Here is a 13708-nt window from a genome sequence, read left to right as displayed (position 1 = left end):
GAGGTACTTCCCAGCAGATGCATCAATATCAATGCTCCTTTCAAATGCTTGCCTTAGTACCATGGATTTCCCAAAGGTTCATCCTTTTCCTTCAGATTGATCTTAAGAGTCTAAAAGAGCAGGCTAATGAGTGTGTAGCCCATTTACCCTGAATGTCAATAAACCTGGGAAGCCCCAGAAACCTGATGAAGGGCAGAGTTGTCGCAGTACTTAACTAAACAGGCTGCTGTAGCTGTGGGTGATGGTGGTTGCTGTGCAATATAATCACAGTGAGGTTGATAGGATGATCAGTTAATAATGATTTATGGCTGTGTGGTATGATTACTGGCAGTCAATGAGGGTTTGAATCACGGCCTTCCAGCTTGATAATAATTTATCTAACCAAGCCAAATGCATTGCGGTAGCAAGGCTTTTTTCAAGCAATAGGTCCAGCACACACTGTACTTAGAAACTAACACAACATTACTTCAATGCTGTATTTTAATTGCTTAAAATTAGGGTAACTGATAGGCTGTGGGACATTGCTGTAAATGGAGTATATTTGATAAGTATTTATGTGTTTCTGTGGGAATTGTTCTCTGGCCTTGTTCTTAAACTTCATTTATCAGTGGTCTGAAAGAAAATAAATTTTATTGGGTTGCACGTGACAGATTGAGAAATGCTAAATGAGAAAATGGAAAAATCGCTGCTGCGGGGTGATCTGGATCTGTTAGCAGTCTGTATTCAAGCAAACAACAGGTGTTGGGCCTAATGTGAAGATCCATAGTTCAGATCTGGGTACTGGAAACACTTTTTCATAAAAGGTTTCAGGCTTTTTATCTATTTAAACTTGTCAAAGAGAAGTTATGGAGGCTATATATAAACTTGTTTAGAAAACAGTTCAGTGAGCTTGTACCCGGACACATGTCAAATAGAAATAGAGCTCAGATAAAGTCAGGCTGCTTCATTATTGGAGCAGTATTTCAAGCATCATGGTGGGGTTTTTTGGGCAATAAGCACTTCTAAATCAAAACTTCAGTTATTTCATATTGCAGAATATGCTCCAGTTCAAGCACTAATTGTGTCAAAATGTGTAAAGGAAAATAGATAATTCATTTTTTACATCCCTTCTAGCACAGTCACTTCTGTTGCAGCTGATTTTTTGGGGCCCAGGCTGTACACCATGCTCTTACTTCACTTTTTGCTTCTGTTCTGTTTTTCAGTTCAATTTCACCGTTCAGTATTGAGAGCACAAGGCGTCAGAGGAGGTCTGAGTCTCCAGACTCCAGGAAGCGGCGCATCCATCGGTGTGACTTTGAGGGATGCAACAAAGTGTACACAAAAAGCTCGCACCTGAAGGCTCACCGGAGAACGCACACAGGTGAGATTTGCTGGCACTGTGCACTGTGGTTAAGACAAGCACGTGCCTTTCTGTCCAGCTTGGGTCATAATGAGCTTGTCATCCTACACTAGGAGCCAAAGGCCTGCACCTGAATAACAGATGTCTGTGAGTGCATTGACATTCTGGTGCAGATCAGGAGTGTTCTTTTGAGTGGAACCCCCCTGTCATCCCCTCTTGGCAGCACAAGACTGGTGGCAGCACCAACCAGACTCTTCTTGGATGAAAATCAACACAAAAGTGGCCTCTGGGGATGTACTTGCTGTGCTTCAACAAACAAAGTATGGTCATTGCTTGGGACCAACCAGAGAAAACCCTCAAGAGCATATAGTGTGGTCATGAATGTTCAGCAACACTTTTTTCACTCTACAGACCTTTTTCTTTTGAAACTACTTGCTTTTACGGATGTAGCCTTTGGATGCTGGGAGCTCCTGAAATCCTTCAGTTCAATTCAAGGGTAAACTCAAGTCCTCAGTCTGTCTTTCTGGAGGCTTTCAGAGGCGCCTGTCCCATACTGGAGGGGGAAGTCATCACTGTCGGAGAATCAGTCCCACTAGACCCCTACAGCAGAGGTGCAAGAGAGATGCTTAGAGGAGCTGGGCCCCATTCAGGGGTGACCATACTTAACACTCACTCAATACCTGCTGTCCTTATTAACTTTATGGGCTGTTACTAATCTGTATGACAGGCATGTAAGGGTAGCGGAAGCAGTGATGTGTAATAGTTGTAATTTTATTGTGGATAAACTCAGGAGCAGCAATTTCAAGTTTTCGAGAGCAAGTGTAAAAGGGGATTGATTGGATGGCTGGAAAGGCAGTGAAAAGAACACTCTGAGCCTCAGTGCTATTCCTTACTCTGATGCTGATTTGCTTAAATTAAATTCATTGATCTCTGTGCTCTTAATGGACTTCAGCATTCCTGTAACTCCTTGGAGGAGAGATGGTGTTTATCCAGTGTATAGGACAATGTTGTTCTTTTCTGAAGATCTGCTGGTGCTTTCTGTGATCTGATGTACTCTAAAGAGTATGACATATTGTTTTAGAAAATTAAGTGAAGGCTTCTCCATTTCAATTGAGGCTGCATCTCCACAACTTTTTCCAGTGTGTCTTTTGGCTGGTAGGACTTTTGTTGAGAGGAGGATGGAACAAGGCTCCATCCTAATATTCCCTACTGAAACAATTTCTGTAAGGTATGTGTCCCTTCCTTAAACAACAGAAATGTTCTGGTGATCTGGAAATTGCATTACATTTCCTTCCAGGCCAATTTTCTTGGTTTCTTCATATCTTCCCATTAAGACAAGCCTTCTGCTCTATCGTTATTTGTCATGTCCTGTCTTAATTATTTTTTCATCTTCCCTCTTCTTTCCCATCTTAAATGTGGCCTTTTATCCCAACTCTTCTAATATCTTTTATTTACCCTGTCACCATTTTCTGTCATTTTTGTTTTGCCTCTTTTATCCCAGTCTAACCCTACTCTGTCATTTTCCTTCTCCCTGCTGGATTTATGTGTTGTTTCTTTTCTTGCCTGTATCACTCTTTTTGAGCAATACACAGCTGTAACAGATTCAAAGACAGAGAGCCCAGCAGAGAAGAAGGATAGAGGGTTTGGTTTGGTTTGAAACAAAAGTACCATTTATCTGCTTACACCCAGGGAACTCACTCTTCTCTATCCTGCCAGACTGGCGACCAGCCCAAGAATATAAGCAGTCATCATGTGAGTTACCAAACTAGATGTGGACACCCTCAGAAATGTCACACCCAAGGCCGCCCAGAAAGAGAGGAGGCTCTTTTCTGCTGTGACATTTTAAAACACTGAGAATTACATTTGTTGGATGTCTGTAATTAGTCAGGGATCTCTTGGGGCAGACTGGGGCTTGCAGGTAATGCACCCCGATCAGTGTTAGGTAACCAACACCACTGAATCTCAGGCTGTGCACGTAGGGTGCTCAGAAGTAGACACTGAAGGCTTGAGAGGATGTAGGTAAATCCCAGTTTAAGCATATGTAGCTCTCCACCACCACAAAAGGAGTTTGTCTGCCTGCTGTAATCGTAGGATCCGTATCCCCAGCAGTGGTTCCCTGGCAGCTGGTGTCGAGGCTTTGCTATCTGTCTGGGATCTGTGGGTAGTCAGAGAAGAGGGATTGGCACCTCTGGGGCATGTTATTCCCTCTTCAGGTATACCCAGGGATTGGCTTGCAAAGGTGATTCTCCTTCACTGCTGAGCACAGAGGAAGCCCGGATACCTGCCAGACTGAGCTGACTGAAACGAATTCCCACACCAACATACAACTGCCTGAACTGTTCTGTAGTCATGCTGGTAGCTGGTTCTTACTTCAGGGAAAAAGGAAAATAACATCAAATAAAAAACCTTCATTAAACAGCTGATAACTGCTTTATAGTGACATTGCAGCAGGCATGATGAAAGAAGTGTAGTCCAGAACAAATGGTCAGTGCTGAATTTAACCAGTGGATCCAGTGAGAAAACCTGTGTCATGCTGTTAAAATGAAATGTGCTTTACAGGACACTTCAGAGGTCTTGATGAGAAGTTGGTATATTCAGGCTTACATGTAGCCTTGGCCATGAGCGTACTCATCTTGTACTTGGCCATGTACTAATCTCATCTTGCATTTTTTTATCTTGGCCTTTACTTTTGCTTCAGGCAAAACAAGTTAATTATTCACGTATGACCCAGAGTAATTAGTGCAGTTTTGGATAAGTATAAATGAAGTATGACAGCTATGCACGCAAGAGTGAGCAAGTTTCAGTAGGAAACTTTCTGAGAAAAGATCACAGAAACTCAGCATTGCATAATCTGTACCTTATTTTTTTTAGGCAGGCTGATCTTGCTGACAGTTGTTTACCTAAGCAGCATGTGCTTGAGAACTTTTTTTTTTCATTTGCTCGCTGATCTTAAAGATCTTTTCCAAACTACATTATTTTGTGTGCATAGCCACTGAAACATTCACAGTAGTTTGGACTCAGGAGGAAAAACAATGTGGTGTTATGATAGGATGAACAGATTTGTTGGTTGGAAGGTGTGTTTCCTTTCATCCTAATGGAGACCAGAAACAGAATATTATAGATGGTAACAGTTGAATTTAATTCTCTGGGAGTAACTCCTAGGTTTTTTAAGTATGCTGTCATCTAGCTCCTCAATACTTGCCACCAGTGTCCTCAAAACTTGGTGTGCTGGTGTGGGCATGGAGTCCACTGGGGGGCGGGCTTGAATTATGTATTGTCTCTGACTGGGAAAGCTGCAAGTGAAACCTCTGATAGATAGAGCATTGCATAAAGCACAAGCTCTGGTATTACATTTCTCTTTCTAGTATCAGCTCCTTGTTTTTGTTTTGCCAGATCATCAAATAAAGGTATCAGGAGGTATCAGGTGTGATGGAGAGCCTTCAGGGCTCACAGGCAATCTCGCAGCTCAGGTTTATCAACTCTTTCTGCAGGGAGAAACTGTGAGAAATTGGCTCACTGGACTTGCATTGAGCTAGTTTTGGCTTCAGTGAACTTAAAGAAAATTACTAATGTGTGACTCCACAAAGGAATAATCTTTAAAAATGGGAAAACCAGCAGCCATGAATTGCATTCCTGGTTTGTGTTCATCTGTGTCGCACTTGGCACAGGTGCTGGTGCTGGCCCCAGGAATGGGGAGAGTGTAAATGCTGTTTCCAAGGGGTGTGCACCTGTGCAGCCCTGTTGGGACCCACCTTCTTCACTTTGCTGCTTTTACTTTGCAGTTGCAGAAGAAAACAAGTCAGAATGCTATTTTATGTTCTGTAGTGGCTATTTCAGTCCTTTCAAGCAACACTGAAGTTGCTATTGATACTTCCAATAGGACATCTGAGTCCTACAGACTGAGTAATATTGGTTCTTTTCACTATAAGAACGTTTAAACATCTGAAGTTGCTCATGGTTAAATCCAGTACTAGTTCATCATGGCTACCCCATTAGCACTTGGAGAAGCCTAAGGAGTTTAAAACATTGTATGAATCGTCCTGAAGAAGTCAACAAAGAAAGAAGATGCCTGCTTTCAGGTAATGTGGGACATAACTTTAGCGTCTGAAACCCAAGAGATTTGTTCCCTGTCTCTCACCTCCACAGGATTTTCATTTACTGTAGTAGTAATCAGCATTCTGTATTTCTGTACAACCTTATTTCAGTCGTTAGTTAAAAATTTCTGGAAGAAGGTGACAGTGCGGCTTTGTGGGGTCAGCAGCTGCAAAAGCCTGGGACTTGCCAGGCAGCATGAGGTGGGAATGGATTTAATCCATGGGTGTAAGCACCATATATCCACAGGCATGGAGAAGTGGAGGAGGCCAAGGTCAGTAACCAGAGCAGTTTTGTGGGACTCAGACACTGGGCTTTGCAACTGCAACTGCTTTGTCCTGCCCCAGCCAGCGCTGGGTCTCAGTCACCTTTCTCAGTGCTGCTGCTGCAGTAGGGGCTGCTCTGTCAGGCTCTTGCAGAGCCAGGCTGAATAAAGCCCCCAGGCCAAGTGAATTGTTTTAGGGTTTGGTGCTTTGTCCTTGATCAACGCCTATATCATTCCTGAGAGATGAGAGCAAATACCTTTGGCACAGACGTAATGAAGCCTATTTGTCAGTGTCAAGGGGTCTTCAGCAGTTTTACGTGGAGACAGTAAACATCTCAGAAGTACAGATTTGTACCTGAGAAAATGACAGCATTCCCTCCCCAAGATGTTCCTTTGTAGCTGTGTTGAGACACCACCCTAGAAGAGAGAGAACTAGTGAGTACATGGGGGTTTTATTTAGTCTGTGATTTTTCAAACATTGCATTCCTCTCACTCACTGTTGCTCCATATATTATTTTAATATGAAAGGGCCCCGTCATTAGTCTTTGTTCACATTTTCCTTTGAGTGCTTTCAGAGTGGACTTAAAAAGTCAGAGGCACCAAAAAAGCTATTTTTGTTCTGTAGGTTTTAAAACTCCATTCATTACCTGTTGCTTTTTTAAGGTCTGTTTAATGCCTTTTGCTGACTGTAAGTTCCAGAGGGATATTTACAGATTTGTAATCCCTTCTTTATACAAATATTGTGAGGAAGCAACATTTTTTAAATAATCTGTCTGGATTTTACTTGAACTGTGTAGATTTTTGGTCTCTAACACCTCTTTGTCACCTACCTGCCAGACTCACTCTTCAAAACCCCTGCTTTTCCTTCTCATGTCCTATGTTCTTGTCCCCGAGCTCTTCCAGTACCATGAAAATCTGTCACGTGAAAAAACCTCCAAAAGCAGGTTCATGTGCTGTTTCAGAAACTGGGAATTTAAATAAACAAAGCCAATTTAAAAATTAATTTGCTTTAAGTAAAATAGGAGGGTCTGTTTGTGTTGGGTGATGCTTTTATTTTGTAAGAAATACTTTCTTTTAGTGTTTAAAATTTACTGCCAGTTTCAATAAACAGTAGAGCTTTCCAATGTGAAAACTAGTATATTTCACAGAAGTTTTTCTTTCTATCCTTTCTATCCTTTCTTCTGCAGTTTCTCTTTAGAAGATAAACTGATTCTTTAATAAAGGAAACCTCAGCCCACTCTCATTGATGTGGCAGGCTTCACATTTCAGGACAGAGGTATATTTAAGGGCAGCTGTCTCCTGGTGTACCAGGGGTGTGAGGGCAGGCTCACCAGAGCCACCACAGCCTAGAAAGGTGATGCAGAAGTGGGAACCTCTGGATGTAGCAAGATCCTTGTCTGAGCCCAGCTAGTTACAGGCAGGTGTCCATACCAGAATGAGTTTGTACATCCAGTTCTCTTCCAATAGCTGCTCTGTGGAAAGTTAAATGTTTTTGTTTCTGGCACGTTTTGCAAGCTCTGAATTCACCTTACACACAGGGAGTCATTCCTCTGCATTGTAGGTCTGATGCTGTGCCGATATGGAAGAGTGCCCGTGTGGTTATTCCAAGGCACTTTGATGGGAAAGCAAATCTAATTGCCTCTGTGATTATTTGCAGTCTCAAGGTTATGAAAAATATTTTCAACGTTGCCCCTTGACTTTGTAAATATGGGGTGCATATGTGTTTTGTCTGTGTGTGGCACGAGGGAATAATGATAATTTCATTATGCAGAATAAGATTTTTCTCTAAGCCAACCTTTTAGTACTTAATGCTCTACCTCCAAAGAACTGCAGTTCATCTGAGGTCTCTGGTGTGATTGTGGTCTACCATGTGTAGCCCTAAAGTGCCATGAAGGCAAGAAAGATGTCTTTACTCCCACTGCTTCCAAAACATTTTCCCAGATGTTGTACCCAGACCTGGAGGAATAAATACACAGTACAGGGTTTCCAGCTTTTGCAGCCCACTCAGTCCCCAGCAGAGGGAACAATAATTTGCTGATGGTGATAACACATGGTTTTGGGAAATGTGTCTGAAGTTGCTTGTGCCCATCCTGTCCTTGTCAGGGCAACCTTGGATCAGAAGCACAGTCTTTGAGAGTGCAGCAGGCTGAAAACTGCAAGTAAACATCATAAAAGCTTTTTTCAAAAATGTTTTGTTCAGGTTTTCTTCTTTCCTGCTTTCTTTTTTTTTTTTTAGCATACATAAAAGCAAACAATAGGTAGGTACTGAAAATTAGTGGTTTCACTCTTCCCTTTTTTGCAAATAAGCAGTTAGAAACATGGGTGAATTCTACATAAACTTCTTGTTTCATGGGAAAGTAAAAAGATCTGATGAAACCTGTGTAGGATGAGGAGTTACACATAGGATATGAAATAGTGGTAATTCAGTCACATTAGTGAGCTTTCCCCTTGTCCCTCTCATGCATTTTATTTTGCAGCTGATACTTTTCTTAAGTGTTATATATGTTTAATCTGATTTGTATTGTGATAAAAATTAGTATATCTTCTTTTGGGAAGTTTAATTCCTTTTCCAGCTCACTTAAGTGGGAGGTGAGTTTTTTCAATGCTCTGTTTTTATACACAGCTCAGCACAGCAGTGCCCATCCTCTGCTTGAGTCTGATTTCTAGCACAGTGCAAACACCAAATAATCAGTTGTGCAAAACTGTAAGACCAAGTTCATCCCTTGGAGCCTTTTAGTTACTTTTTGTTTGGGGTTTTCTTTATTATTTCTTTGACAGGTTTCATTGTTGGATTGGGGTTTTTGGTTTTTTTCAAGAAACAAAAGGAAGGTCTAAGTTTCAGTGTGAGAAACCATGAGTATTTCTGTTGATGAAGATGGTGGAACAATGCTGGGAATGACAGACAGAACCAGCATTGAAGGTGGATGGGTAGGGAAGTGTGACTGGTTTGGTGTCTGCCTTGCAGTTGTAGACCACAGTGAAGGAAAGTTGCTTTATTTGTGGAAGGCCAGGCTAAAGCCCAAGCACCCCAGTTAAGGAGAGTAAATGTGCAGATCTCCTGGCACCCTCCATACACTTGGCTGCTGATGGAAGTATGGATCTGTTGCATCACCTTTCCCAAATACTCTAGTGAGTGAAGGCTGCTATAAAAAGCAGAACCTCAGTTTTTTCCCACAGCACTGGAAATTCAATAGTCTCATGTATTTGCTATGGCTGTTGTGAAGAAGAAAATTCCATGTCATCATTCACTACAAATATATCTACAATAGATACCTGTTATCTGTTAAGTGTATATGTGTATGCACTTAACATATACTTAAAAACTTACATATACACACTGTGTCATACAGGAAACAAATTTCAGGAAGGTTAATAAAATTATATTTTTCATGAACTGTTGGGATTTGGTCTGGCTCCCGCATTCAGGTGTACGGGAAGAGGCCTTTTACATTTCCAAATGTTTTACTTTTTCTATTTTTACAGGAGTCAAAATTTGTCATACTGCATCAGCACCCTTGGCAATGTATGTAACTAATCCTTGTCCCCAAGCATTAATTCATTCATATGTCACATAGTGCTTAGGAGGGCCCATTCTGGGGCAAACTCTCTGCAGGAGCCCCAAAAAGAGAAAATAAGGAATTTGCATTCCCTCTCTTTCTCGTTTTTCTGTGCATGTGGTTACAGAACAGACCAGAGACTGATACAGTGGGTTTGCCTTCTTAAATTACAGCAAATTGAATTTTATGATTTTAGTCCCAAAGGCTTTTTTGCTGGGATTTGTGTGTAAATAGCATCAGACTGGGGCAGCTGTATACCTAGAGTAGCATGTGAGACAACAGTAGTGGAAGGAAAGAAGCAGCGTTGCCAAACTAGGGACTGGTCTTGCAGGGGGAGTGAGAAGAAGGGCCAGGATGGCAAACAGAACCAAAGCTCATCAGTGCAGTGAAATGAAAATGTGTTTGCCTGTTTTCATGTGAGAAAAAGACTCCCACCTGAATTATCACAAGCGGATAATTGTAAATTAAGTGGAGTTTGTAAATAGTGAGTTCAAGGGCTGCCAAAGTGTAATGAAGTTCTGTCTTGTCTTCTAGAGTGGAGGTTGTCACTGTATATTTGAACTGAAGAAATTGTTTTGTTCCTGGTTTCCACGTGAAGAAACCATGTCCCTGTCCTTTGCCTAAGTCAGACTGAGAACAAGAAATAAAAACCTGAACTTCAAGACGTGTCCCAGGCAGCACAGTATGTTCCTGTTCTGCTTGTAGAAAGTGTTTTGCCAGACTTGCTCAACTGATATGAAACTAATCTCTTCCTGGAAAGATATTTTATTTGCATATTTTGACAATACTGAAACATAAAATTCAAATTGCCTATGTTCACCAAAGAGGGAGAATTAGGAACTGCATTAAGTAAATAATTGAATTAGATTTTTGCATCAAAATGATTGAAAATATTTCAAAGCTTTAAAGGGTTCAAGCTAAGTTCTAGCACTTTCATTACAGAAAGTAAGGTGTTTCCTAACGTGTAAGTCATAGCCTTGCTGTTCACTCTCAGCAGTTCACTCTCAGAAGTTTTGGGAAGGCTGATGCTCACTGGTTTGGCTTTCCTACCTGCAAAATGGAGTTGATATTTGTTACACAGTACTACTGTGAAAAGAGACTTTTATGAGGGATTACATTTTCGAAAAATCTTTATAAGGCACTTGAAAGTTGTAAAGTGCTTGATGAGTGCTCTATTTTTTCATTAAAAATTATACTAATAAAAATATCACATAAAATGTAAGAATTGTCATTTTTCCCTTTCCCCATGTCTGAAAGCTCCCCTCTTCCTCTGGGACTGCCTCAGGATGTTCATTATCAGATAGTGTTTTGCTGTTAAAAGATTCTTTTCTGTCTGAAATTTCTTATTTTTAGTAGAAATGCAAAATCTAATTAGCCATCATTTGTGGTTTTCGGTGCATGGTTTCTTCTCCTAGCATCTTGTGAGTGTGGGTGCACTTAGGACTGTCCTGTATGCTTCAGAACAATTCTGGTGTTTACATGGGAGCTGAAAACAGCTGACATAAATACTACACATTACATATATTGCATAACATCCTGTAGCAGAAACCAAACCAGGAATCACCAGATGTCCTCAACCCTGCAAAACTGCAGATTTGTTCAATTTGATTAGAAAATGTAGCATATCAGACATGGGCAGAGGCATGCTTGTTGGCTTATTTATTTTCTTCCTTTTCTTCCTTTTTTTTCCCGGCTAAATCCTTATGACCTCACTCTGTTTCTGTGTGGGGAATACTTCTCCAAAATAATGACAGTAGAAACTTGGGGCATAAATATTTATATAGCAGAACTGGGCATGTTCCACCTATTAAACTGCACAAATCTCACTAGAAACCCATTGTATTTTGTGAATGGGGTAAGCAGTCTATTTCTCCATGTCCCCATCCTCCCTGTTTGGAATTACTACACAAACCTATACATCAGGTTTTTTTCGTATGCTTTCTAACTTTGTCCTTCACAGGGTGATGTAAGCTTACACAGAAAAAAATCTGACTAGGTTGCTAAACCTTTACCCCTGAACAGTCCCCTATGTTTATTTCCTCATTGTCTCTTATTTGGAATGAAAGTGTTAGCAACATTTCAAAATGCTGTGTGCCACTGCAGGAAGGAGCTGCAGAGAAGTGACATAATAACTCAGGAGTCATGGTGACAATTCCATGTGCAGAAAAAATGGATAGATAGGGAAATCTGAAGAGGACATAAATAAGAAGGGGCATGGCACTTATCTGTAATACCAGAAAGAGAGGGGAGTTGATGCCAGAGGAAGATAACTGTTTACAGCTTGAGCACTGGGATATTTTCTGTCATGGTAGTAGACAGTGTTACCTCATGATTGCCAAGAGCCTGCTAAACTGCTGGATAAATGAAACTTAAATAATACATAAATGAAAGGAACTGCAGATGGGCAGAGGGAGTACATGGAGTGTCTGCAGTTGCAGTAAATAAGATTCCTCGCCCAAGGAATGAATATAAGCCCAGCTCTGTTTCCTGGAGTTCCAGAACAGTTTCCCTGCTGGCAGAATAACCCATAACTATTTACATGGTGGTTTTGTGGTGTCTGTCTTTGAAACATCTGGTCTGGCATCAAATACTGTTGATACCAGCTGGTTGATGGGCAGAGGATAACTGCTGAGGAACATCCCACCTGGGAAATTCTGCATGGCACAAAACAGACCCTGGTTCTATTGTCTGTTACATGGCATGTCTTGGGCTGGTACCTACACAGAGTTTTTTTAATAATGAATATGTGAATGTCATCAGGTTATAAAGTAAAAGTTCAAGAGATTTATTTGCCTGAGTGAATGGTCTTCCAGATGTCAGGGTACATGAATAAAGACATGGGAAGACAGATGTTGGGCTGTGTGAAGGGTGGAAAATTTTGAAGTGGCTGAACAGTGGTCATTATTCAGCATTATTAATTCAATACTTGAAGAGTTTTGGAGGATTTAATGAGCAGCAGTTGTAACCATGTTCCTAAGTGCCTAAGTGAGCGGAGTCATGGTAGGTTAGGAAAAATAATATGGTAAAAGTAATTAAACTGATTTGGTTTGTCGCATCTGGACTACAAAAGGCATGGTTTTGGAGGGCTCTTAGAAATAGATGTGTTAGTAGAAGATTGAGAAATGACTATTCCCATTTGGAGCATTGACTCATCCCTTCAAAACTTGGTAATTAACTCCCCCAAATAATAGAAAATACTCATTTTCTACGGAGAACTGTCTAGAAATACTTTTTTATGCTCCAGGGTCCTGCTTGATCTATGTAAATGGCTGTTGTGATGTACTGTTCACTATCCATGTATTGCAAGACAAAGCTGCAGAATAGTATCAGAATTTCTCTTGTTTGGGATATTTTTGTCAGGTTTCAGGACAAAAAAATAGAGCTCACAAAGGCACATGCAAAACTAGAGAGTCAGCAAATGTCCACAGCTTCAGGCATCTGTTTTTAAATTGATAGGTTCTTTAAAACTTCACAGATTCAGAATGTTGAACTAACAGGATTTTATCTTCTTCCAGTTTTCCTTTTCTCCTCTTCCTAATTGCCACATGTTTTTAGTCTCTTTCTGCAGCTCTTCTTGCTTCCAATTTCCCAAAACTGTCTACTGTTTTGACTCCTTCATTCCTGTGTTTCCACCACCCCAGGCAAAACTCACACAGCCTGCATTTGCTCCTTAAAGCTGAATGAGAATTTGAGTGTCTGGGTGCACGAGGAGTCAAAATGTGCCCATACTTTAGGCCCAAGAGTTTCTTAAACACTTAAACTCAAGTGTTCGCACGGAGACAGAAGTGTCTGAGTCAGAATGGTTGAGTGTTTGATTTCAGCTCCACTGCAATCCAGTCTTGAAGTGCAGATAGATAGATAGATAGATAGGTAGATATGCACTGCAATTAAGTTCTTACCATTTTGTCCACCTTCTCACACACTGCTCTGTGGGTTACCCTGCTGAGGCCCAGCTCTTCTCTGTTGGTTACACTGAGGATTTCAGCCATAAGTGCTCAAGCTCTCATCAGGCAAAGCTGGTGTGGGATAGCTGACACCAACTTATCAGCTTGTAGCAATTCTGCTCCTGCTGGTCCTTTCTCCGTCATTTGAACTCTTGGGTTTTCTGGTTTTGACAAACGCAGTGGTTAGTCTTCATGTCTGGGATGACACCAAACAAAAGGTTAAGAGTTAGTATATGAAGGAATTTTTTTTCTAGCACTTGAGCATGCACAGATAATGTAGCTGTTTTAAGAGAAAAGCAGTAGTACTGTTCTTTCCCTAAAAATTAGACTTGTGTAAAATGTTGATAAACCTTAATGAACAATCATCTTTCACAGTTGTCTTTACAGCGGCCTTTTTAAGGTGCTTGTGAGTGAATATCTTCACAGTAACACTACTTTGGCTGGTTTTTTCTTTCTTACACTAAATGTATATATTTAATTGAAAACAACAAGAGGTTCTCTTATGTTGAGC

The 13708-nt window shown here is 40.9% G+C and overlaps 1 protein-coding gene across 7 annotated transcripts in view; it reads left to right on the top strand.

Annotated features, from left to right (window-relative positions):
- Window positions 1-13708, top strand: part of KLF12 (KLF transcription factor 12) — a 242419-nt gene that overhangs the window by 216182 nt on the left and 12529 nt on the right. For all 7 annotated transcript variants that reach the window (XM_074535527.1, XM_074535526.1, XM_074535524.1 and 4 more), the window contains one exon: window positions 1203-1360. In XM_074535527.1, coding sequence (XP_074391628.1) covers window positions 1203-1360 — 158 coding nt within the window. The remainder of the gene's footprint in view (window positions 1-1202; window positions 1361-13708) is intronic.

Source organism: Zonotrichia albicollis, chromosome 2, assembly GCF_047830755.1.
Source record: "Zonotrichia albicollis isolate bZonAlb1 chromosome 2, bZonAlb1.hap1, whole genome shotgun sequence".
Lineage (NCBI taxonomy): Eukaryota > Metazoa > Chordata > Aves > Passeriformes > Passerellidae > Zonotrichia > Zonotrichia albicollis.
This window is presented reverse-complemented; position numbering and strand designations above follow the sequence as displayed.